At 44.5% G+C, this 27,732-nt stretch overlaps 1 protein-coding gene across 2 annotated transcripts in view; it reads left to right on the top strand.

Annotated features, from left to right (window-relative positions):
- The window catches only part of cfap100 (cilia and flagella associated protein 100), a 78,058-nt gene that overhangs the window by 17,644 nt on the left and 32,682 nt on the right, over positions 1-27,732 (top strand). For both annotated transcript variants that reach the window (XM_068052197.1, XM_068052198.1), the window contains exons 5-10: positions 2,942-3,134; positions 4,946-5,013; positions 7,442-7,605; positions 15,322-15,402; positions 21,583-21,776; positions 25,692-25,776. In XM_068052197.1, coding sequence (XP_067908298.1) covers positions 2,942-3,134; positions 4,946-5,013; positions 7,442-7,605; positions 15,322-15,402; positions 21,583-21,776; positions 25,692-25,776 — 785 coding nt within the window. The remainder of the gene's footprint in view (positions 1-2,941; positions 3,135-4,945; positions 5,014-7,441; positions 7,606-15,321; positions 15,403-21,582; positions 21,777-25,691; positions 25,777-27,732) is intronic.

Here is a 27,732-nt window from a genome sequence, read left to right as displayed (position 1 = left end):
ACACTGGTCACAGGCTTCCACTCGCAGAAACAACCTCGACCATCACCCTCTGTCTCCTGCCACTAAGCCAATTTTCGATCCAATTTGTCAAATTGCCCTGGATCCCATGGACTCTTACCTTCCTAACCAAACTGCCATGTGGGACTTTATCAAAAGCCTTACTGAAGTCCATGTAGACTACATTAACTGCTTAACTCTCATCTACACACCTAGTCACCTCCTCGAAAAATTCAATCAAGTTAGTTAGACACGATCTCCCCCTGATAAAGCCATGTTGACTATCCCTGATTAATCCCTGTCTCTCCAAGTGGAGATTAATCCTGTCCCTCAGAATTTTTTCCAATACTTTCCCAACCACTGATGTTACACTCACCGGCCTGTAATTACCTGGTTTATCCTCGCTACTCTTCTTGAATAATGGTACCACATTCACTGTCCTCCAGTCCTCTGCTACCTCTCCTGTGGCCAGAGAGGATTTGAAAATTTATGTCAGAGCCTCTGCTTTCTCTTCCCTTGCCTCACATAATAGTCCCATGGGTTTACCTCGCAACTTCCAGCATTCTGAACAAACATCTCCCACCTTGTGACAATGATAACATTTCAGCTTGCGGACCTCACTTTTACCCTCAGCACCTTCCTTTCTGGCCTGAGGAGGGGATCCTGGGGCATTCCCAGCTGTTCCTTCTTGTCCCTGGCTACTGGCCCTCCTTTCACTCTCCCACCTTCTATCCTTCTCGGGTTTGTGGGGTTGATGGACAAAGGGTTTTGTCTTATACACAAGCTCCAAATCATCAGCGATTTTCACTGCTTGCCTGGCTTTTGAAATCTTCTGGTTCTCTACATGAGTTCTCATTACTGGAGGGATTGAATTTTTAAACTCTTCCGAGAGAATCAATTTTCCAAGGTTCTCATACGTGGCTTCCATCTTTACTGCCTGTATCCAATGATCAAAATTAATTTGCTTTACCCTCTCACATAAGTTTGTCCAGCCAATCTCCAGAGATGCCGAAACTTCTGTTGGTAACCTTCAGGGACGATCTCACATGCAACGAGAATAACCTTTTTTGCCATCTCATAATCTCCAGAAGCCTCTTCAGAAAGCATGGCATAATCTTCATGAGCTCTGCCCATCAACCTGCTTTGCATAAGCAGTGTCCAGCTTTCCTTTGGCCATTTCATTTGTTTGGTTATTTTTTCAAAAGAAATGAAAAATGCCTCTACATCCCTTTTCTTAAACTTAGAGAGAGCTTGTATAAATTTAAACAGCTTTTCGCTGGGTCCTGGGATGGATACAGATTCTTCCTGACCAGAATTTCCCTGGAGTCAAGACCACCCTTTTGTTGTAGTTCCATCTTATTTAATTTGAATTCATTTGCTTCTCTTTCACTTTCTCTCTGAAATGCTCTCTCTTTCTCCCTTTCCTCTTTTTCCAATTCAAGTTTTCTTAATTCTTTGTCTGCCTCAGGTTTTCTTAGTTCTTTTTCCAGCTCGAAGTTTTTTCATTTCTAACTGAATTTTAGTCAATTCTACTGCATCACCCTCTGACTTACTATCTTCTAATTTCAGATGTTGGGCTATTACGTCAATAATCTCTGCTTTTAGCACCTGATTTCAATTCTAACCCCAATTGTGCTGCAAAATCTTTGAGTTTAATCTTGGGTAAAATTTTCAAGTCACTGAGGGACACATTCTCCTTTCCCAGAAAAGCTGCAACAACTGCTAATGCCATTCCGGTGGTGTATACTTTACGCTATTACTCAAGAAACCTGATTCTTTAATTTTTCTTTTCCAATTATTACTCGCCTTACAATTAAGGTTATTAGCGTTGGTATTGATCCTGACAAGACCCCCAATTAATATGTTACGACCAAGGCGGGAGAAATGCACTGTTAATTCAGTCCCACTTCTCCACCGGTCACAGCATATCAATGAATTTTCTCACCAACCAAAGAATAGCCAATTAGATATTTGTCCCCCATAATAAAGCACACCAACCATGTTTCTTTAAACAACAACAACATTAACTATTTATTCGAAAAAAATAAGTCTGAATTACTAATGAGATAAATCTGTAAACATGAAAAGCTTCTTATTTCCCTAGCTCTCATGCACACACATTAAAACAAAGTTAACTGGGGAAAAAAAATTCTGGTTTACAGCTGTTTCTTAGGAATAGAAGGAATAATAAAATAAATCAGTTTGTTGCGTTCTGGTAGGAAATTCTTCAGTTGGGTGAGATGTCCCAGAGCGGAATAATTGGATGCTACTCGAAGTCTCTCCAAGCGAGGTTGATGAGCAGTCTGACGGGTAGGTGATCAAGGCAATTTGGCTACAGCAGGCGTCACATAGGTCTTTCAGAAGGGGTGTAGCAACAGGTCTGCTCAGGACTCACAGCAGCAGAAGCTTTCTTCAAATTCCAGGATTTCCCAAAACACAGGCTGCAACAGGAATCACACTGGATGCAGGACTTCTTCAGAGACAGGCAATAGGAATCTGCCACCTTTCAAATAGAGGGTTTCCTTTCAAGAGATGCTAGTTTCTTTTACAGAGAGAGGTCTTTTTCTGGGTCTTCCACTTTGATCTCCAGGCAGGTCAAAAAACCAAATTTCAAATGCCTGCTCTTTGTCCAACTCACTGGTTTTTGAAAGGTTCCAAAGTGAAAGCAAACGTTCCTGAGCCAATCACATGACCAGACACAGTGTCTCCCATCGATCAAAATGTTGCTCTGAGGAGGTCCAACCCTTGGCTGGCTTCCTTGAAACTACTTGCTTTCCGATTCTTGTATACAAAGTCAACATCCAAAAATTCCAGCTATTTGCAGGTGTCCATGTCCACTGAAAATCCATTTTTCAGCTTTTAAAACACACAGAATTCTAAGAGTTTAGTACAAAAATAAAACCTCTTGTATCACCCCCATACCTTTTTTCCTTTTGGTCTCCAGGAACATGACGAACAAAAGAAACTCAAGATTTATGAGAAGGTCACGTATGCAGTTCGCGTTAACGCGAAATATGGCAGCCCGCAAAAGGTCGTGCAAGAACCAGAGGAGGATGCAAAGGCAAAACATCAAGCCAACGTGAAAAAACTCTCCGCTCTTAAAAGTGACCCGTCATGGAAGGTCAAAGTCACGCGAGGTAGTGCCTTTTTCTTCCCAGATTTTCAGGGTCTAAATAAAAAAGTCACAGCACGGGGTTAGATACAGAGTAAAGCTCCCTCTACACTGTCCCCATCAAACACTCCCAGGACAGGTACAGCACGGGGGTTAGATACAGAGTAACGCTCCCTCTACACTGTCCCATCAAACACTCCCAGAACAGGTACAAAATGGGTTAGGTACAGAGTAAAACTCCCTTTATACTGTCCCATCAAAAAAAAAGGGGTTAGATACAGAGTAAAGCTCCCTCTACACTGTCCCATCAAACACTCCTGAGGGTTGGAAAGCTGGAAGCAATCGGTTGGGGTGAGTTTTCCAGAGGATGTGGATGGTAAAGCAGAGAGAATGGAACAAAGGAACAACTCAATACTGGAGGAACAGACTGTGTAGCAACGTCGAGCGGGAGGGAGTCACTGAGGAAGGGAGTGAGTGGATTTGAAAACGATCTTAATCATGAGTAGTGGCCACTTGTGCAAGTTACGAGAGGTGTCTCTTTTCTGTGGAACTGAAAGCCAGTGAGGGAGTCTGCTTCCTCAAAGAGAGCTTCAATTTACACAGCCCCTTAAAACATCCGTTAGACATTCCAGAGTGCTTTATATCCTATGAAGGTTTTGTTTACAGGTCAATGGGGAATCAGCTGAGTAAGTGGGACTAATTTATCAATGACATCATAAGAGTCAGAGTGGGGATGTTCGCTGATGATTGCACAATATTCAGCACCATTCGAAACTCCTCAGATGCAGCAAGACCTGGACAACATCCAGGCTTGGGCTGATAAGTGGCAAGTAACATTCGCGCCACACAAATGCCAGGCAATGACCATCTCCAACAAGAAAGAATCTAACCATCTCCCCTAATGTACAATGGCATTGCCATCACTGAATCCCTCCCTATCAACATCCTGGGCATTACCATTGACCAGAAACTGAACTGGACCAGCCATATAAATACTGTGGTTACAAGATCAGGTCAGAGGCTAGGAATCCTGTGGCGAATAACTCACCCCCTGACTTCCCCAGAGCTTGTCCACAAGGCACAAGTCAGGAGTGTGATGGAATAGTCTTCATTTGCCTGGACGGGTGCAGCTCCAACAACACTCAAAAAGCTCAACACCATCCAGGACAAAGCAGCCTGCTTGATTGGCACCCCATCCATCACCTTCAACATACACTCCCTTCATCACTGGAGCACAGTGGCAGCAGTGCGTACCATCTACAAGATGCACTACAGCAACTCGCCAAAACTCCTTCAACAATACTTTCCAAACCCGCAACCTCTACTGCCTAAAAGGACAAGGGCAGAAAATACATGGGAACATCATCACCTGCAAGTTCCCCTCCAAGTCACACACCATCCTGACTTGGAACTATATCACCGTTCCTTCACTGTCACTGGGTCAAAATCCTGGAACTCCCTTCCTAACAGCACTGTGGGTGTACCTACCTCACATGGACTGCAGTGGTTCAAGAAAGTGGCTCACCACCACCTTCTCAAGGGCAATTAGGGATGGGCAATAAATGCTGGCCTAACCAACGATGCCCACATCCCATAAATGAATTCAAAAAAATTGGATTGCTCTTCAAAGGAGCCAGCATGGGCACAATGGGCTGAATGGCCTCCTTCACTGCTGTACTATGATTTAAGTGTAGTTAATTTTATGTATTCAGGAGAGGCAGGTATAAATTTACAAAGAGCAGAACAGATGATGCTTAATCAAATTAAAATTGAGATGTAAATTGGCCACTCTCACTTTCTCGCTGTGGATCAGTTTATAATTTTGTGTCATTGCAGATCGCCATATTGAGAAAGAAACCTTGAATGAGTATATCAACAAGAAAAGAGAGATGTTTATCCTGCAGGTGACTTTCCAATTATTATAGAAATAATTATATTTATTTTACCTGAAGGCTTCCTCCTCTGTCTTTGTTTTGCCAGTTTAGTTTTTTTTTCTTTGCTCACTCTTGACCCCTTGCCTTTGTGTACCAGTTGTGACAGTTACTCATCTTCCATCTCTTGCTTTTGATCTTTCTCTCCCTCATCGTGGGTTGTTTAATCAAACCTGCTTTGCTTTTGGTTTCTTACAAGCTCCAAACAGCCTCGTCCCTTTCCACGCATCCACACTGCATTCAAATCAAGACTTGCAGCACTTATAGTCAAACTCATAGAATGATGCAGCCCAGAAGGTGGCCATTCAGCCCATTGTGTTGTGTGCTGGCCCTTTTGAAAGTTACTATTGAATCTGCTTCCACCGCCCTTTCAGGCAGCGTTTTCCAGATCACAACAACTCACTGTAAAAATATTCTCCTTATCACCCATGTTTTTTTGCCAATTATCTTGAATCTGTGTCCTCTGGTTACTGACCCTCCTGCCACTGCAAAACACATCTATCTTAGCTAATTCTCTCCCCTCCCCTCCCCTCCCTCAATCCTCCTTCCTCAATTGACAAGCTTTTAAACCCAAGCTAGGCATCACCTTATAAATATTTTTTTATTCACCTTGTGCCTTTTCTCCTCATTCCAATCTTAGTGGTGTCCTGGAGTGTAGGTTCATCAACCTAAAAGCAAAATGTATGACAGTAACTGGATTCCCTTGTGACTGACCATAATGAATGAAAGGCTTGCATTTCTCTAGCACCTTTCAGGACGTCGCAAGGCACTTTAAAACCAATGAAGTACTTTTCGAAATGTAGTTACTGTTGTAATGTAGGAAATGCAGCAGGTAATTTACACACAGCAAGATCCCACAATGAGCAATGTGACAATGACCAGATAGTCTGTTTTAGTGATGTTGATTGAGGGATGAATACTGTCCAGGACACTGGGGAGAACTCCCCTGCTCTTCTTTGACATAGTGTCATGGGATCTTTTACGTCCACCTGAGAGGGCAGATGGGGCCTCAGTTTAACATCTCATCCAAAAGTTGGCACCTCTGACAGTGCAGCACTCCCTCTGTACTGGAACTGGGGAGTGTCAGCCTGGATTATGGTATTACAGCCAGGTGAGGAGGTGGTGTGGGGGGGGGGGGGTGGTCACAAGGCTCCCCTCTTGTCCTTCCTCTTATTTGACTACAACAGGGTTTATTCCTTTTCAAATAGTGGATGTGCTTACCACCTCAGTGAGTATTTTACCTTTTACCTTTGTTGTGATCGTGAAAGAACCAGTCAGACAGGTTTTCTTGGGTTTAAACCAGAAAGAGATGATTTTATTGTACTTGACAATCTAAACTCGATCTAAATAAAATAATAAAGATACGCTACACATTCATGCACACACTCACACGAGAATCACACACACACACACGAATAGATTACAGAGTGAGAAGTAGATTTGTGGTTGGATTAGAGTCCAGTATGAATAAATTAATACATATGCTGTGAGGTTGAATGATTCTGTGATATTCTGGCTGAAGTTGTATTCTTGAGGTCTCTGGCTAGCCAAAGTGCACTTTGTGGTTGGCCCACTTGGCTCGGGGTTTTCTTGGAGGTAGACGTGTAGGTGGCTCTTTTCCCCTGGTGTCTCTGTCTGTAGCAATCTGTAGGCTTGGAGGGTCCACAATCACAGATGGTTTTCAAACTTGCACTGCTATCTGGAGAGAGAGAGAGAGTGAGTGGGATGTGGCCCTTCTGCTTCTGCACAGTTTCAGTCATTGGTTTGTTTGTCTTTGTCCAAGGTAAACTCCCAGCTCTCACCGAGATGGACAGATGGTCACATGACTGCCTCAGTGTATTCTCTGGAACCTTCTAATGAGATTCAAGGATAGGAATTTCCATCTCCTCAGGCCTCAGGATGCCAATATTTACACTTGATTTGCTCTTCAAAGTCAACGTGTCAGGATGGTCTTGAATCCCATTCCAATGAAAGCAGTCTCAGATAATTCAATCGCAAGCCATTGTTTTGGGTACAGGCTTATCAGACATGTGTCTCCTGTTGGAGGCCTTGGAATGTGTAAGGTGTTCAATTGCAAATTGCTGTGGCCATCTTGGCTGCCAGGTTTTTTAAAAGTTAACAATAAGATTTTTTTTCCATTAAAAGTTTAATGTAAGTTTCCAACTGATTAATTAAAAGTCCTCATTTGGCATATTGTGTTTTCTTGATAATGGGGATCAGGTCTCTGGAGTAGGGGTTTGAACCCACAGCCTTCTGACTCCGAGGCGAGAGATGCCCACTGAGCCCCTCATGAAAAACTGGAATAGATCATAGGAAATGTGGGAATGGGTGTGGGGAAGAGAGAGAGAGATGTAATTTCATGCTGGTTTCCTAATGCTTCTTGATGGTTGTTTCTGTCCAGTACTCGCTGACTATGAAGAAGGACGAGATGCGGAAGCTGGAGGAAGTGGCTGCAGCAGAGGAGCTGAAACTGGAGAAGGCTGAACAGTACCTTGAGGAGGACGCAGCCATGTTCGACGAGTTCCTGAAAGAAAACGACAAGAATTCTGTGGAAGCGATGCAAATGTAAAAATGGAACTGTTTTTATAACCTGCCAAGAAACTAGAGGTCATGACGAATGTAGAGAAACTGTAACTATAACCAACAGGGTATTGTGTTGTATTAATAGAAGTATTCAGTATAAACCAGAAGGGTACCATTTTGTCACTGTATAGGTCGCTAGTCAGACTGTACCTGAAGTAGTGTCTGGTTTTGGTCCCCTCACATGATGGGTGATATTGTGGTCTTGGAAATGGTCCAGAGGAAAGCCAGGAGAATGATTCCTAGCTTAAAGAACCTCAGCTACTCAGATTGGCTCAGGGACCTAGGTCTACTTACTTTAAGTAGCATAGACTTAGAGGTGACCTGCTGGAGGTCTAGAAGATAATGAAAGGGCTGGATAGCATTGTTTTAAATTCCTTCATGAGATGTAGACATTGCTGGCAAGGCCAGCATTTATTGCCCATCCCTACTTGCCCTTGAGAAGGTGGTGGTGAGCCATCTTCTTGAACCGTTGCACTCCATGTGGTGTAGGTACACCCACAGTGCTGTTAGGGAGGGAGTTCCAGGATTTTGACCCAGTGACAGTGAAGGAACGCCAATATATTTCCAAGCCAGGATGCTATGATAATTGCAGGGGATAAAGCATGCTGTTTCCACTGTTTAGCATGCATGTAGTTCTGTGTTGTAGCTTCACCAGTTGTCACCTCATTTTTAAGTATGCCTGGTGCTGTTCCTGGCATGCTCTCCTACACTCCTCATCGAACCAGGGCTGCTCCCCCGGCTTGATCGTCATGGTGAAATCAGGGATATGTTTGGCCATGAGGTTACAGATGGTGGTTGAATACCACAATAAGTGAATAAGTGAAAAAGAAAATAATAGAAGCAAAGAGAGAGCACGAGAAGAGACTGGCAGCTAGCATTAAATGAAATCCCAAAGTTTTCTATAGGCATATAAATAGTAAAAGGGTGGTAAAAGGAGGAGTGGGGCTAATTAGGGACCAGAAAGGGGATTTACACATGGAGGCAGAGGGCATATCTGATGTATTAAATGAATACTTTGCATCTGTCTTTACCAAGGAAGAAGATGCAACCCAGGCAATGTTGAAAGAGGTGTTAAGTCAGACACTAAAGGGACTTAAAATTGATAAAGAGGATGTATTTAAGGCTATCTGTACTTAAAGTGAATAAAGCACCAGGGCAAGATGAGATGCATCCAAAGATACTGAGGGAAGTGAGAGTGGAAATCGCAGAGGCACTGGCCATAATTTTTCAGTCTTCCTTAGACTTGGGGGTGGTGCCAGAGGACTGAAGAATTGCAAACGTTACACTCTTGTTCAAAAAAGGGTGTAATGATAAGCCCAGCAACTACAAGCTAGTCAGTTTAACTTCAGTGGTGGGTAAACTTCCAGAAAAATAATTCAGGACAAAATTAATAGTCACATGGACAAATGCGAGTTAATTAAGAAAAGCCAGCATGGATTTCTTAAGGGAAAATCATGTTTAACTAACTTGCTGGAGTTTTTTGAGGAGGTAACAGAGAGGGTTGATGAGGGCAATGCTGTTGATGTGGTGAACATGGACTTTCAAAAGGCATTTGATACAGTGCCACACAACAGACTTGTGAGCAAACTTGTAGCTCATGGAATAAAAGGGACGAAATGGGTATGAAATTGGCTGAGTGACAGGAAACAAAGAGTACTGGTTAATGGATGTTTTTCAGGCTGGAGGAAGGTTGATCATTGATTAAAGGGATCATTGATTAAAGCAGTTCATGGAGTGCTGAGAGTATAGCAGGCTTGGCACTCTTGATTATTTCTGGGGTAATGTTGTCCTTTCCAGGGGCTTTTCCAGTGGCTAGAGAATCAATGGCATCACTGAGTTCCGATTTTGTTGACTGTTCGTCCAGCTCATCCATGACTGGCAGAGACTGGGCTGCATTGAGGGCAGTTGCAGTGACAACATTTCCCCTGGAGTACAGTTCTAGGTAGTGTTCCACCCAACAGTCCATTTGCTTGCGTTGGTCAGTGATCGTGTCCCCTGATTTAGACTTGAGGGGTGGGGGGCGCGGCGATCTTCTTGATGATTGGCCCAAAAGCTCTCTTAATACCATCATACATTCCTCTGATGTTTCCGGTGTTGGAGGCCAGCTGAATGCGACTGCATAGGTGTTGCCAGTAGCCATTTGCACAGCACCTGGCTGTTCTTTGTGCAGCGCTTCTGGCTACTTTAAGTGCTACGGATGTTAACTCGCTGGGGGCTTTCTTGTAGTTCAACAGTGCAATGCGCTTAGCGGCTATGACAGGTTCCAGCTCTTCAAAGTGAGATTGAAACCAGTCTGCATTCTGCTTCACACATTTGCCATAGTTGGTCATTGCTGAGTAATAGATGCGTCTCTGATGTGGGCCCACTTGGTCTCTGCATCCCCTGCAGGAGTGTTTTGAAGGGTTTTTTCAAGTGAATTTAGAAACTTATGTAACAGCTGTGGAGAATAAATTCTGTTAGTGTTGATGCGCGGGCGGCCCTTCTGCTTGGAGTGATGTAGCTTCTTTGGTTTGAGTCTAACTTTGCTGCACACCAGGGAGTGGTCGGTGTCGCAGTCCGCACTGTGGAAGCGGTGTGTGATTTGGACACTGTTTATAGAGGCTCGCCTTGTGACGATGAGGTCCAGCTGGTGCCAACGACGTGATCTTGGGTGCCTCCATGAAACCTGGTGACAGGGTTTAGTTCGAAAGAAAGAATTGGTGATGCAGAGGTTGTGATAGTTACACAACTCCAGCAGTCTCTGTCCATTCTCATTCATCCTTCCAATGCCATAGCGCCCAAGGCAGGAGGGCCATGAGTCGTGGTCGGCCCCATCCCTGGCGGTAAAGTCCCCCAGCAGGAACAGGTGTTCGGTGTTGGGGATGCTACTAATGATATTATGGAGTTCCTCGTAGAACTGATCTTTAACTTCAGGTGGGGAGCAGAGTGTTGGAGCATAGATGCTGAGTAGGTCACCCTCTATAAGAATCTCCCTGCTCAGCATAGTGGGGAAAGTCTTCACTCGAGTCATTTTAAACAGACTCCAGAAGCTGCCTGAGCGTCTCTACCCTGAAGCACAGTGCGGCTTTCGAGCAGAGAGATCCACCATTGACATGCTGTTCTCCCTTCGCCAGCTACAGGAGAAATGCCGTGAACAACAGATGCCCCTCTACATTGCTTTCATTGATCTCACCAAAGCCTTTGACCTAGTCAGCAGACATGGTCTCTTCAGACTACTAGCAAAGATCGGATGTCCACCAAAACTACTAAGTATCATCACCTCATTCCATGACAATATGAAAGGCACAATTCAGCATAGCGGTGCCTCATCAGACCCCTTTCCTATCCTGAGTGGTGTGAAACAGGGCTGTGTTCTCGCACCGACACTGTTTGGGATCATCTTCTCCCTGCTGCTCTCACATGCGTTCAAGTCTTCAGAAGAAGGAATTTTCCTCCACACAAGATCAGGTGGCAGGTTGTTCAACCTTGCCTGTCTAGGAACGAAGACCAAAGTACGGAAAGTCCTCATCAGGGCACTCCTCTTTGCTGACGATGTTGCATTAACATTCCACACAGAAGAGTGTCTGCAGAGACTCATTGACAGGATTGCAGCTGTCTGCAATGAATTTGGCCTAACCATCAGCCTCAAGAAAACGAACATCATGGGACAGGACGTCAGAAATGCTCCATCCATCAATATCGGAGACCATGCTCTGGATGTGGTTCAAGAGTTCACCTACCAAGGCTCAACTATCACCAGTAACCTGTCTCTCGTTGCAGAAATCAACAAGCGCATGGGAAAGGCGTCCACTGCTATGTCTAGACTGGCCAAGAGAGTGTGGGAAAATGGCGCACTGACACAGAATACAAAAGTCCAAGTGTTTCAAGCCTGTGTCCTCAGTACCTTGCTCTATGACAGCGAGGCCTGGACAACGTATGTCAGCCAAGAGCGACGTCTCAATTCATTTCATCTTTGCTGCCTCTGGAGAATCCTTGGCATCAGGTGGCAGGACCATATCTCCAACGCAGAAGTCCTCGAGGCGGCCAACATCCCCAGCACATACACCCTACTGAGCCAGTGGCACTAGAGATGGCTTGGCCATGTGAGCCACATGGAAGATGGCAGGTTCCCCAAGGACACATTGTACAGCGAGCTCGTCACTGGTATCAGACCCACCGGCCATCCATGTCTCCACTTTAAAGACGTCTGCAAACCCGACATGAAGTCCTTTGACATTGACCACAAGTCATGGGAGTCAGTTGCCAGTGATCTCCAGAGCCATAAAGACGGGGCTAAAGAGTGGCGAGTCAAGGAGACTTAGCTGTTGGCAGGAAAAAAGACAGAAGCGCAAGGAGAGAGCCAACTGTGTAACAGCCCCAACAACCAATTTTATCTGCAGCGCCTGTGGAAGAGTCTGTCATTCTAGAATTGGCCTTTATAGCCACTCCAGGCACTTCTCCACAAACCACTGACCACCTCTAGGCGCTTACCCATTGTCTCTCGAGACAAGGAGGCCAAAGAAGTGTTGGGATCCTTGCTTTTTCTGATCTATAATAATGCCCTAGACCTTGGTGTACAGGGCACAATTTCAAAGTTTGCAGATGATCTGAAACTTGGAAGCATTGTGAACTGTGAGGAGGATCGTGTAGAACTTCAAAAGGATATAGACAAGTTGGTGAAATGAGCAGACAGGTGGCAGATGAAGTTCAATGCAGAGAAATGTGAAGTAATTCATTTTGGGAGGAAGAACATGGAGAGACAATATAAAATAAAGGGTACAATTCTAAAGGGGTGCAGGAGCAGAGGGACCTGGGTGTATATGTGCAGAAATCATTGAAGGTGGCAGGACAGGTTGAGAGAGCGGTTAATAAAGCATACAGTATCCTGGGCTTTATTATTAGGGGCATAGAGTACAAGAACGAGGAGATTATGTTGAACTTGTATAAGACACTAGTTCAGCCTCAGCTGGAGTATTGCGTCCAATTCTGGGTGCCGCACTTGAGGAAAGACGTGAGAGAATTGGAGTGAGTACAGAAAAGATTCAGGAGAATGGTTCCAGGGATGAGGAATTTCAGTTATGAAGATAGATTGGAGAAGTTAGGACTGTTTTCCTTGGAGAAGAGAAAGCTGAGAGGTGATTTGATAGAGGTATTCAAAATCTTGAGGGGTCTGGACAGAGTAGATAGAGAGAAACTGTTCCCACTCGTGAAAGTGGGGAAAAGAAGCAAAAGTGACATAAGGAAAAACTTTTTTCACGCAGCGAGTGGTTAAGGTCTGGAATGCGCTGCCTGAGAACGTGGTGGAGGCAGGTTCAATTGAAGCATTCAAGAGGGAATTAGACAGTTATATGTAAAGGAAGAATGTGCAGGGTCATGGGGAGAAGCCAGGGGAATGGGACTGAGGGAATTGCTGTTTTGGAGAGCCAGTGTGGACACAACGGGCTGAATGGCCTCCTATTTTATTTGGAGATACAGCACTGATACAGGCCCTTCGGCCCACCGAGTCTGTGCCGACCATCAACCACCCATTTATACTAATCCTACATCAATCCCATTACTCTCTCACATCCCCACCTTCCCTCAATTCCCCGACCACTATATACTAGGGGCAGTTTATAATGGCCAATTTACCTATCAACCTGTAAGTCTTTGGCTGTGGGAGGAAACTGAAGCACCCGGCGGAAACCCACACAGACACAGGGAGAACTTGCAAACTCCACACAGGCAGTACCCAGAATCGAACCCGGGTCACTGGAGTTGTGAGGTTGCAGTGCTAACCACTGCGCCACTGTGCTGCACTGTAACAATTCTGTGATTCTGTTGCTGATGATGACCCACCATGCCTCATGGATGCCCAGTTTTGTACTGCTTGATCTGGTCTGAATCTGTCCCATTTAGCATGGTGGGGGTAGTGTCACAATATGTTGGAGGATATCCTCAGTGTGAAGATGGGATTTCATCTCCAGATGGATAAATTATTCCAGATTAGAGAGGAGCAGGGCATGTGAGTTTAAACTGTGTAAGAGAAGGAATAGACTGAGTGTTGGGAGGATCTGGAATATGTTACCAGCTGGTGTGGCCTTTGCCTTGAATAGTTTACACATGGTCAGTGTGATCTCCTAGACTGGTTTCGAATGCATGAGGGGGGTCGGAGAGGAATTTATCTGGGTATTTTTTCCCATATTAGTCCTGGGGCATGTCTTTCCCAGGAGTTACATTGCTGCTGAAGGTGGTGGGGGGGGGGGGGGGGGGGGTGTGGGTCTAGAGGGGTGAGGGGTAGAAGAAGTGTCTAGTCTCAATGCTTCAGCCATCATGGTGTATGGGGCAGGCTTGATGGGCCAGAAGGTCTTTTCCTATTTGTTAGTTCCATACATTTGTAGAGAAACTGGGATTGTTCTCCTTGGAGCAGGGAAGGTTAAGGAAAAATTGAATAGAGGTGTTTAAATCCAGGTAATTCAAATTAAGGTAATTGGCAAAAGAACAAGGGAAGAAAATGAGAACACACTCATCCTAACTTGCACCAACTCCCGTTCACCTATCACCCCTGTGCTCGCTGACCTACATCGGCTCCCAGTCCAGCAACACCTTGATTTTAAAATCCTCATCCTCGTTTTCAAATCCATCCATATCCTCATCACCTACATCTCCACAATCAGCTCACCACCACCGTCTCAAAGGCAATTAGGGATGGGCAATAAATGCTGGCCTAACCAGTGATGCCCACATCCCACAAACAAATATAAAAAAAAAAATCCTTTGCTATCTCTGTGCTCCTCTAATTCTGGCCTCTTCCCCATCCCCAGTTACCATCGCTCCACCTTTGACGGCCATGGCGTCAGCTGCCTGGGTCCTAAGCTCTGGAATTCCCCCCCTAAACCTCTCTGTCTCTCTCTCCTGCTTTAAGATGCTCATTACGTTGAATATCTCCTTAAGTGACTCAGTGCCAAATGTTGCTTGATAATTACCTTAGGACTTTTCATTATGTTGAAGGTGTGATTATAAATACAAGTTGTTGTGTTGTTGTGCGGTTTGGTGTCAGAATTTGTTTGATAATGCTCTTTTGATACTCCTTTGGGCATTTTACTACGTTAAAAGCATTTTATAAATGCTAATTGTTGATGGTGATAATCCAAGTCCTATTCCTTTGAATCTACCATCTAACTCCTGGAGTGGTTTTACTTTGGACTGAGGCCCATTATTCCCCATGTCTGAATATTTTTTTATAATTCATTCTCTCATCACTGGCAAGACCAGCCTTTGTTACCCTTCCCTAGTTGCCCTGAGGAGGTGATGGTGAGGCACCTTCTTGAACTACTGGTAGCGGTTTTTGATACAACTGAGTGACTTGGCTTGGTCACGTCAGGTGGTGATTAAGAGTCGATCATATTGGTGTGGGTCTGGAGTCACGTACGGACCCTGACCGGGTGAGGATGGCAGATCCACCTTCCCTAAAGTGACAATGAGCCAGTTGGGTTTTTATGACAATCAGACAGCTACATGATCACTTTTGGTGATCCCAGATTTTTTTAAAAACTAAATTTAAATTCTCAAACTACTTTGGTGGGATTTGAATTCCCGTCCTCTGGAATATTATATAAGTAGATCGATATGGGTGAGAACAGCCTGGAACATACTGCCAGAAATGTAACCAATCTCTCTCTGCTGCTCTGTAAGTTCCTGGTGCCTGTGGTTTTAAATTGATTGTATTTCTGTTTTCAGAGCTGAACAGGAGACAAAACTGAAGCTGGATAAAGTGGTTGAGATAAAGAAAGTGACAACACAAATGATGGCCGTGAAAAAGTGAGATTATGAATGGTTTTAATAGACATATTCGAGAGAAGCTGTTTCTATTGGCTGGGGGTGGACGAGGGGCAAGGTGTGGGGGCTGGTAAGCAACCAGAGGACACAGATTTAAGATAATCGGCAAAAGAACTTCGAGAACAATGAGAATTTAGCTTACACAGCGAGTTGTTCTGCTTAGAAAAACTTGCATTTATATAGCATCTTTTATGACTTCAGGATGTCCCAAAACGTTTTGCAAACAATGAAATACTTTTTGAAGTGTAGTCACTGTTGTAATGCAGGAAACAAAGCAGCCAATTTGTGCACAGCAAGCTCCCACAAATAGCAATGTGATAATGACCAGATAATTTGTTTCAGTAATTTTGATTGAGGGATAAATATTGCCCAGGACACTGGCGAGCACACCCCTGCTCTTCTTTCAAATAGTGGCCGTGGGATCTTTTATGTTCACCTGAGAGGCAGAGAGGGCCTCAGTTTAATGTCTCATTTGAAAGACGGTACCTCTGATGGCGCAGCACTCCCGCAGTACTGCACTGAAGTGTCAGCCTATATTTTTGTACTTAAGGCTTGGGAATGGGACGCAAATCCACAGCCTCTGACTCAGATGAAAGAGGGAGTGCTACGCACTGAGCCACAGCTGGCTGACTTAGAGCAGAGAATGTTAAGGGGAGATTTAATAGAGGTGTTCAAAATCATGGAGGGTTTTGATGGAGTAAATAAGAAGAAACTGTTTGCAGTGGCAGGAGGGTCGGTAACCAGAGGGTCACAGATTTAAGATAATTGGCAAAGAAATCCAGAGGCGGAGATGAGAGAAAGAATATTTACGCAGTGAGTTGTTGTGATCTGAAATTTGCTGCCTGATCAGGTGGTAGGAACAGATTCAATGGTAACTTACTAAAAAATACTTGAAAGGGAGACATTTGCAGGGCTATGGGGAAAAGAAAAGGTGGAGTGGGGCTAACTCAGTAGCTTTTTCAAAGAGTCAACAAAGGCTCAATGGCCAAATGGCCTTTGTCAGTGCTGTAAGATTCTTTGATTCTATAAGGTCAGTCAAACACAACCAGCACTTTGAAAATCCACACTGACTGAACCTGAATTTCCTGTTTGACAGTCATGATGGGCTGAATGGCCTTCTATGCTGTAAGATTTTCCTTGTCTAACTTATCTAAGCCTGTCATAATCTTGTACACTTCTATTAAATATCCCCTCGATTTCCTTTGTTCTAAGGAGAACAAACCCAGCTTCTCCAACCTAACCTTGTAACTAAAATCCTCCATCCCTGGAACCATTCTTGTAAATCTCCTCTGCACCCTCTCAAGGACCCTCACATCCTTCCTAAAGTGTGGTGACCAGAACTGGACATAATACTCCAGTTGGGACCTAACCAGAGCTTTATAGAGGTTCAGCATAACTTCCCTGCTTTTGTACTGTTACGACTGAGGCGGGAGGAGTGCACTGTCTTTTCTAGTTCCACTTCTCCACAGGTCACAACATATATTTAAATGTTTACCCAGTTACCGATACGGTCAATTATAGTCTCTATTTTTATTCCAGAATAAAATACACCAACCATGTTTCATTAATATATAACAAAATTATCAGTTCATTATAAAACAAGCATTAACACACAGATTGAAATATGAAAGTTCCCTTTTACCTATGCACACAAACACATAGTGGTTAACTGAAAAAATAGAGATTTTCTCTTTGGAGCACTGCTACAAAAAGACAAAAAAGAATACTTTAGCCAAATACTTGCTAATTCTTAAAGAAAAAAGGAGAAGATATGGAAATATGTCAGTTGTCCTTTTTTGGTTTGGTGTCCAAAATATGCGTAGACAGCTGTCACTGGAATCTTTCTAGAACAGTTAGAGTTATAGAGTCATAGAGTCTTACAGCATAGAAACAGGCCCTTCGGCCCACTGTGTCCATGCCGACCATAATGCCTATCTATACTAATCCCACCTGCCTGCATTAATTCCATATCCCTCTATGCCTTTCTCATTTAAGTACCTGTCCAGATGCCTCTTAAATGTCGCTACTGTTCCTGCCTCCACCACCTCCTCAGGCAGCTCATTCCAGATACCCACTATTCTTTGTGTGAAAGCTTTACCTCTTTGATCCCCTTTAAACCTCCTCCCTCTCACCTTAAATCTATGCCCCCTAGTTTTAGTCACCCCTACCATGGGAAACAGACTCTGGCTATCTACTCTATTGATGCCTCTCATAATTTTATACACCTCTATCATGTCCCCTCTCAGCCTCCTTCGCTCCAGGGAAAACAGACCCAGCCTATCCAATCTCTCTTGCTAACTCAAGCCCTCCAAACCAGGCAACATCCTTGTGAATCTTTTCTGCACCCTCTCTAGCTTAATCACATCTTTCCTGTAGTGCGGCGACCATAACTGCACACAGTACTCCAAGTGCGGCCTAACCAACGTTATGTACAACTGTAACATGACGTCCCAACTCTTGTACTCAATGCCTCGGCCGATGAAGGCAAGCATGCCATACGCCTTCTTCACCACCCTGTCCACCAGTGTTGCCACTTTCAGGGAACTATGTACTTGCACTCCTAGGTCTCTCTGCTCAAGAACGCTCCCCAGGGCCCTGCTTTTCACTGTATATGTCCTGCCCTGGTTTAACGTCCCAAAATGCATCACTTCACACTTGTCTGCGTTAAATTCCATTTGCCAATCCCTTGCCCACTTTCCCAGTTGATCTATATCCTGTTGTAACCTGAGACAACCTTCTTCACTGTCCACTATACCACCAATTTTGGTGTCATCTGCAAACTTACTAATCATGCCCCCTACATTCACATCCAAGTCATTAATATATATGACAAACAACAGAGGGCCCAGCACCGATCCCTCCGGCACACCACTGGTCACCGGCCTCCAATCTGAAAAACAACCCTCCACAACCACCCTCTGTCTCCTGTCACCAAGCCAATTTTGTATCCAATTGGCTAGCTCACCCTAGATCCCACGTGTTTGAACCTTCTGGACCAGCGTACCATGCAGGACCTTGTCAAAGGCCTTGCTAAAGTCCATGTAGACAACGTCCATCGCCCTGCCCTCGTCAATCCTCTTGGTCACTTCCTCAAAAAACTCAATCAAATTAGTGAGACATGATTTCCCAAGCACAAAGCCATGCTGACTATCCCTAATCAGACCTTGCCTTTCCAAATGCATATAGATCCTGTCTCTCAGAATCCCTTCCAATAACTTTCCCACCACTGTTGTAAGGCTCACCGACCTGTAGTTCCCTGGCTTATCCCTGCTGCCCTTCTTAAATAAAGGCACAACATTAACTATCCTCCAGTCTTCCGGTACCTCACCCGTGGCTAACGATGATACAAAAATCTCTGCCAGGGCCCCAGCAATCTCCTCCTTTGCTTCCCATAGCATCCTAGGATACACCTGGTCAGGCCTTGGGGATTTATCCACCTTAATGAACTTCAAAACCTCCAACACCGCCTCCTTTGTAATGTTGATATGCTCCAGGATATCACTGTTCCCTCCCTTGAACTCACTAGCTTCCATGACCTTCTCCACGATAAATACAGACAATAAATATTCATTTAAGACCTCACCCATTTCCTGTGGCTCCACACATAGATTACCACATTGATCCTTAAGGGGACCTACCCTCTCCCTAGCTACCCTTTTATTCTTAATATACTTATAGAATCTTTTCGGATTCTCCTTTATCTTATCTGCCAGGGAAATCTCATGGACCCTTTTCGGCCTCCTAATTTCCTCCTGAAGTGTACTCCTACATCCCCTGTACTCCTCGAGGGACTCGCTTGATCCCAGCTGCCTATATCTGACATATGCCTCCTTCTTTGTCCTGACCAGACCCTCAATATCCCTCATCAACCAAAGTTCCCTAAACTTGCCAGCCTTGCCCTTCCATCTAACAGGAAGATGCCGGCCCTGAACTCTTCCTATCTCACTTTTAAAAGCCTCCCACTTGTCAGATGTCCCTTTACCTGTTAACAGCCTCTCCCATTCAACTTTTGAGAGTTCCTGTCTGATGCCATCGAAATTAGCCTTCCCCCAATTTAGGACTTCAACCTGAGGACCAGCCCTATCCTTTTCCATAACTATCTTGAAGCTAATAGAGTCATGGTCACTGGTCCCAAAGTGCTCTCCCACTGACACATCAACCACCTGCCCAGCTTCATTTCCTAAGAGGAGGTCGAGTGTAGCCCCTTCTCTAGTAGGGCCATCCACATACTGCTTCAGAAAACTATCCTGGACACACTTCACAAATTCTTCCCCCATCTAATCCCTTAGTTCTTTTCAGGCAGCGTTGAAGATTAGTTTGGCAGGCCTTTCAGGAGAAATGCAGCAATAGTTTCTCTATTTCTTGCACTTGATTCTCAGGAGGTTCTCAAAGAGATAGAAGAGGGTAAGCTGATGGTGGCTGCTCTCTTGGCTATTTTCCTCCAATTGCTTTCAAAACAGTTCACACCCCAACACACTGTCCAAAGCGATATCAAAAACAATATCTCGAGTCAAGCCTCCTGACCCCTATAAATCTTGACCTGTCACTTCTCTGTAAACATCTCCCCCAAGTCAAAAAGCCCCTGCTGGGTATTTATCTCAAGACAGGTGGCTTCCAGTAAATGTTGTTTTCAAACAAGACCTCTCAGTGTCCTTTCAATGACCCCAGTGAAAAAAACATCCATGGAATCCTTTTCAGTTTTCCCAAATAAAACGATGTCCATAATTCTAAAATACATGAGTCCTCAAAAAAAATTAACAAAAATATAGAAGCACCTTTGTAATACTACTCAATGCCTCTATTTATGAAGCCCAAGATCCCATATGCTTTACTAACCTCTCTCAATATGTCCTGCCACCTTCAAAGATTGATGCATATGCACCCCGAGGTCTCTCTGTTCCTGCACACTCCTTAGAACTGTGCCATTAAGTATATATTGCCTCTCCCTATTCCTTCTGCCAAAATGCATCACCTCACACTTGTCAGTATTAAATTCCATCTGCCACCTGTCTGCCCATTCTGCTAGCCTACCTGTGTCCCGTTCCAGGCAGTTCATATCATCCTCACTGTTTGCTGCACTTCCAAGTTTGGTGTCGTCAGCAAATTTTGATATTCTACTTTGTATTCCAAGGTCCAAGTCATTTATATTGTTCGGGTCAAGTGAGGAGGGGTCTTGTTTGACCACAACAGATTTAATTCTTTCTTAAAGTGGATGTACTGGCCAGTTCAGTAGGTGTTTGATTACTTACTTGCTATGAGCATAACAAGAACCAATCGGACAGGTTTTCTTAAGTTAACAAAGAAAGAGGTTAACTTTATTGCACCTAAACCGAACTAATAAAAATTATAAACTACGCGCCAACTTTCATTCTCACACGCACACAAATAGATTACAGAGTGGGGAAAGGTAGATTGGTTGAGTTAGAGTCTATAGAAAAGAGGGGTATACAGTCTGTAGAGTTTGGTGAATCAGCTGGCTTCTAGCTGAATTCGGTGGTCCTGAGGCTTTTAGCTTGAAGAGATAGACGACGGATTTGGTGGGTCTCTTGGAGACAGCAATGCGGATGATTTCCTCCAATGGCCTTTCTGATTGTAGCTGGAGTATGCAAAGGTGGTCAGTCAACAGGCAGGTTTTAAAAGCTTTCAAGCGGGAATGGGGTGGGGGGTGGGGGGGAACCCCCACTTGGGTCTGCACATGTTAGAGTCTAGTTGCTTCTCTCTGCTGCAGAAAGACACAAGCTTAAAATCACAGATGGGGAGGGGCTTGTCACATGACAGTCACTCAGTCATTCAAGCGTAGCAGTTAGCAGTATTTCTCTATTGGTAAAAAGAAGAACAAGCAGTTCCCTTAAACTTCCTGGGTCTTGGTTCTTGTTGGGATATGGGCAGACATTTCGTCTCCCTTCTCACAGCATTGCAGTGTAAGATACAGTATTGCAAATTAGATGACCATCTTGTGCTGCCAGATAAGTCATCCTTTTAGCTGGTCTTTTAAAATGTCTGTTAAAAAAAATCTGCATTCAGATATCCAGTCAGTGGATTAAATAAAATTATCATTCAACAAAGCACATTGGCATAACAATATATATCAAAAAAGAGGGAGGCATTGGCCCCAATATAAAAGCATTAACTTCTTTTCCTTGTTCTTGTTTGATCCACCAGTGATATTGTGAAGTTTGAAGAGTTGCTGAAGGATTACCGGGTGTACAGGGACTTTCTGGTCAGACTGTCACCCAAGGAATGGAGAGACGAGAGGGAGAACAGAAAGAAGGAAATAAGGCTGGCAAAAGCCACCTCGAAGGAGAAATCTATGGAATCACCCAGGAAACAACCTGTGCCTGCGTCCGTATTAAGACGTGGGTAGCAGCCCCAGAACTGCCACTGATTTCTGAAAGGGAAATCATGTTGGACAAATCTTTAGAGGTTTTGAGGATGTTACTAGTACAATGAATAAAGGGGAACCAGTGGATTTCCAAAGGCATTCGATAAGTTGGTACACAAGAGGTTATTACACAAAATTAGGACTCATGGGATTCGGGGCAATATTTTTAACATGGATTGAGGATTGGTTAATGGACAGAAAACAGAGAGTAGGAATAAACGGGGACATTTTTGGGTTGGCAGGCTGTAACTAGAGGGGTACTGCAAGGATCAGTACTTGGGCGTCAGCTATTTACAATCTATATTAATGACCTAGATGAAGGGACTGAGTGAAATGTATCCAAGTTTGCTGACGATGCAAAGTTAGGTGGGAAAGTAAGCGGTGAGCAAGCTGCAGAGGAATATAGACCAGTTGAGTAAGAACATGGAAGATTGAATACAATGTGCTGAAGTGTGAAGTTATCCACTTTGACAGGAGAAATAAAAAAACAGAGTATTTTTTGAATGGTGAGAGACTGGGAATTGTTGGTATTCAGAGGGACCGAGGTGTCCTTGTACATAAATCTCAGAATGCGGGTACAGCAAGCAATTAGGAAGACAAATGGTGTGTTAGCTTTTGTTATATAGAAATTGGTGTATAGGAGTAAAGAAGTCTTTGCAAGGCGTTGGTTAATCCATACCTGGAGTATTGTGTACAGTTTTGGTCCTCTTACCGAAGGAAGGAGCCACGAGGTCATGCTGCAGCTGTACAAAACTCTGGTGAGACCGCACCTGGAGTATTGCGTGCAGTTCTGGTCACCGCATTATAGGAAGGATGTGGAAGCTATGGAAAGGGTGCAGAGGAGATTTACTAGGATGTTGCCTGGTATGGAGGGAAGGTCTTACGAGGAAAGGCTGAGGGACTTGAGGTTGTTTTCGTTGGAGAGAAGGAGGAGGAGAGGTGACTTAATAGAGACATATAAGATAATCAGAGGGTTGGATAGGGTGGATAGTGAGAGTCTTTTTCCTCGGATGGTGATGGCAAACACGAGGGGACATAGCTTTAAGTTGAGGGGTGATAGATATAGGACAGATGTGAGAGGTAGTTTCTTTACTCAGAGAGTAGTAGGGGCGTGGAACGCCCTGCCTGCAACAGTAGTGGACTCGACAACTTTAAGGGCATTTAAGTGGTCATTGGATAGACATATGGATGAAAATGGAATAGTGTAGGTCAGATGGTTTCACAGGTCGGCACAACATCGAGGGCCGAAGGGCCTGTACTGCGCTGTAATGTTCTAATTCTAATCTAATTCTAATACTTGCCATAGAGAGAGTACAACGAAGGTTCACTAGACTGGTTCCTGGGATGAGGGGATTGTCCTAAGAGGAGAGATGTAGTACACTAGGCCTATACTCCCTGAAATTTAGTAAAATAAGAGGTGATCTACTTGACACATAAAAATTCTTAAGGGGCTTGACAGGGTAGGTGCTGATAAAATGTTTCCCCTGCCTGAAGAGTCTAGAACACGGGGTCACAATCTCAAGATAAGGGGTTGGCCATTTAGGACTGAGATGAGGAGAAATTTCCTCACTTAAAGTGTTGTGAATCTTTGGAATTCTCTACCCCTGAGAGCTGGGATAGAGGACAACAGAATCTTGGGTACTAAGGGATGTGGAGATAGTGCAGGAAGGTGGAGTTGAGCTAGAGGATCAGCCAGGATCTTGTTGAATAGCAGAGCAGGCTCGAAGAGCCAAATGGCCGACTATTATTGATATATTTATGTTCAGTCATTGCAGCTGACCGTTCTAATTACTTGCCATTTTTGTTGGAAAAATTGGCTGATTGGATAGATAAGGAAAAAGAAAGGTGATTGGCAACAGCACCAGAGTCGAGATGGGGAGAAATGTTTTGACGCTGCGAGGTATTGTGATCTGGAGTTCACTGCCTGAAAGGTGCTAAAAGCAGCTTCAATAGTAAATTTCAAAATACTTGAAGGGGAAACATTTGCAGGGCTATGGGGAAAGAACAGCGGACTGACTTTACTTGGATAGCTCTTTCAAAGAGCCGGCACACTCATAATGGGCCGAATAGCCTCCTACTGAGCTGTTTCACTCTACGATTCTATGACTTGCATTTCTGTAGCACCTTTTGCAACCTCAGGACACCCCAAAGCATTTTTAACAGGCAACGAATTACTTTTGAAGTGTAGTAATGTACTGTAGGAAATATAGCAGCCAGTCTATGCACAGCAAGCTCCCAGAGTCATCAAATAGTTAATAAGCAGATGATCTTTTATTCTGGTGATGTTGGTTAAGGGATAAATATTGTCCCAGGACACCTGGCAGAACTCACCTGCTCTTCTTCAAAATAGCAGCCGTGGGATCTTTATGCCGACTTGAGAGAGCAGACAGGGCCTTGGTTTAACATTTTATCAGAAAGATGAGACCTCCGACAGTGCAGCACTCCCTCAGTACTGACCCTCTGACAGTGCAGTGCTCCCTCAGTACTGACCCTCCGACAGTGCAGCACTCCCTCAGCACTGACCCTCCGACAGTGCAGCACTCCCTCAGTACTGACCCTCCAACAGTGCAGCACTCCCTCAGCACTGACCCTCCGACAGTGCAGCACTCCCTCAGTACTGACCCTCCGACAGTGCAGCACTCCCTCAGTACTGACCCTCCGACAGTGCAGCACTCCCTCAGCACTGACCCTCCGACAGTGCAGCACTCCCTCAGCACTGACCCTCAGACAGTGCAGCACTCCCTCAGCACTGACCCTCCGACAGTGCAGCACTCCCTCAGCACTGACCCTCCGACAGTGCAGCACTCCCTCAGTGCAGCCCCTCCGACAGTGCAGCACTCCCTCAGTGCAGCCCCTCCACAGTGCAGCACTCCCTCAGTATTGACCCTCCGACAGTGCAGCACTCCCTTAGTACTGCACTGCGAGTTCCAGCCTGGAATTCACGCTCAAATCCCTGGAGTGAGACTCACGACCTTTTGACCAAAAGGCGACACAGCTGAGCCACAGGGAAATGCAATCGGTGGGTTGCAAAAGTTTTTCACAAGGCGGTCGATAATATCTCTCTCAAAATGTTGGTACGATATTTCAGGTCTGTGGTATAAGAGGAAATGTAGCAGTGTGAATAGTAAGTTGGTTGACGGACAGGGAAGAAAGGATTAACTGGCGATGCTTGGGTTGGCAGAGATTTGTAAGTGGGGTAACCTAGGAGGTCCATGTTTTGATTAAGACACAGTACTGCAGTTTGTTGATGAACACGTAATTGGGTTATTTGGTAAACAGTGAAATGAATTGTGCTTTTCTTTGCATTCCTTCATGGGATGTGGGCGTCACTGTTAAGATTGGCATTTATTACCCATCCCAAGTTGACCTGAGAAGATGGTAGTGAGCTGTCACCTCTTTAATACAACTGAATGTCTTGCTCAGGTAAATCAGAGGGCAGTTAAGAGTCAACCACGTTGGATTGGGATTGGAGTCACATATACTGGCTAGGAATGGCAGGTTTTCTTTCCGAAAGGATGTCAGTGAACCAGTTACATTACTGGATTAGTAAAAAGCTTCAGGAGTGACCAGGGGAATGAGCAGTCAGGGTTGTGCCTCTGACCTAGGAAGGCAGAAAAACATTTAGGCAACTGTCCTGCCTCTGTTCATTATCCAGACCACCTGTTGAACTGGATGACCAGCTGCGATGACCTCCACAGTCAAATAGCCTGCCACAAGATGTGGGAAATGGTCACTTGGCTCATGCTGCCTGTGAAACCAGACATTGAGACAGAGGGAGTTTCTTTTGTATGTTCACTAAACTTAATGGCTTCCACCCCCGCTGCCCAAATCTGTGCTTCTCCAAGAAGAGATTTCAATGCATTTAAGACTTACTTTTCTTCCCATCTAGGGCAGAGCAGCAAGGTTAGCATCCATTCTACCCAGGAACTCCGAACGGTAAAGCTAGACGCAAAGCCCGACTTCGACAGGAGAAAGTAAGTGCCTGGTTTGAGTTGACAGCACCAATATCTGAGACAGAGAGGTAGACAATGGCAGTGTGTTACAAAAGGAAATGCGCCAGCAAGCAGAGAAAGTTGATTAATGGATAGGAAGCAAAGGGTTAATGGGAATTGTTGGGATTCGCAATGGGGGACCCCAGGGGTCTGTGCTGCGTCCAAAGGGGTGCACATATATAAAGGCACAATATTGAAATTTGACAATGACACAAGGTTAGAGGGATTGGAAATCAGCCTGTGGCACAACATCAGGTGACCAAGATTCCAATTTCCATTTATTTCCTTCTCTTCACATTTTGCTCCATAAAATGTGAGTCCCACGGGCACTGAATCATGGGTCAATGTGCGGGGACTGGGCGGGTCAATGTGCAGTAGATCAGTCAGTGCGGGGACTGGGTGGGTCAGTCACCCCCTAGTTAACCATAGAAAAGTTACGGGACAGAAAGAGGCCATTCAGCCCATCGTGTCTGCACTGGAACTAGTTCTAGATTCTCCCACAAGGGGGAACATCCTTTCCATATTCACCCTGTCAAGACCCCTCAGGAACTTATATGCTTCAATCAAGTCACCTCTTACTCTTCTAAACTCCAGCAGATACAAGCCGAGCCTGTCCAACCTTTCCTCATATGACAACCCCCCATTCCAGGTATTAGTCTAGTAAACCTTCTCTGAACTGCTTCCAACGCATTTACATTCTTCCTTAAATAAGGAGACCATTACTGTACACAGTACTCCAGATGTGGTCTCACCAATGCCCTGTATAACTGAAGCATAACCTCCCTACTTTTGTATTCAATTCCCCTCGCAATAAACGTAACATTCTATTAGCTTTCCTAATTATGTGCTGTACCTGCATACTAACCTTTTGTGATTCATGCACTAGGACACCCAGATTCCTCTACATCTCAGAACTCTGCAATCTCTCACCATTTAGATAATATGCTTCTTTTTTATTCTTCCTGCCAAAATGGACAATTTCACATATTCCCACTTTAGATTCCATATCTATAGAAACTCTTGCTATCTGTTTTTATATTTCTAGCTAGCTTTCTCTCATACTCTAACTTTTCCCTCCTTATCAATGATTTAGACATTCTTTACTATTCTTTATATTCTGTCCAATCTTCTGACCTGCCATTCATCTTTGCGCAATTGTATGCTTTTTCTTTAATTTTGATACTATCTTTAACTTTTGTAGTTCACCACGGATGAGTCCTGTTGGAGAAACTTCCAAGCCGGTTTGTGAAGAAGACACTGAGACTTTGGTGGAGATTATTTATTGCCACAGAACTTAGTTCTGCACTCCGAACAACACCCACAGCCAGTGTTATAGAATTATAGACCAGTCAGCCTGACGTCGGTAGTGGAGAAAATTCTAGAGTCCATTATCAAAGATTTTTATAGCAGAGCACTTGGAGAACAGTGGTAGAATCGAACAGAGTCAGCATGGATTTACGAAAGGGAAATCATGCTTGTCAAATCTACTAGAATTCTTCAAGGATGTAACAAATAGAGTTGATGAGGGCGAAGCCAGTGGATGTGGTTTATTTGGACTTTCAGAAGGCTTTCGACAAAGTCCCATAAGAGAGATTAGCATGTAGAATTAAAACGCATGGGATTGGGGGTAGTGTATTACGATAGATAGAAAATTGGTTGGCGGACAGGAAACAAAGAGTAGGGATAAATGGGTCTTTTTTCCAAATGGCAGGCAGTGACCAGTGGGTACCGCAGGGATCGGTGCTAGGACCCCAGCTATTCACAATATTCATGAATGATTTAGCTGAGGGAACTAAATGTAATATCTCCAGATTTGCAGATGACACAAAACTGGGTGAGTTGTGAGGAGGATGCAGAGAGGCTTCAGGGTGATTTGGACAAGTTGAGTGAGTGGGCTAATGCATGGCAGATGCAGTATAATGTGGATAAATGTGAGGT

This window comes from Heterodontus francisci, chromosome 19, assembly GCF_036365525.1.
Source record: "Heterodontus francisci isolate sHetFra1 chromosome 19, sHetFra1.hap1, whole genome shotgun sequence".
Classification (NCBI taxonomy): Eukaryota; Metazoa; Chordata; class Chondrichthyes; order Heterodontiformes; family Heterodontidae; genus Heterodontus; species Heterodontus francisci.
The sequence above is the reverse complement of the archived record's forward strand: the minus strand, read 5'-3'. Positions and strand labels throughout refer to the sequence as shown.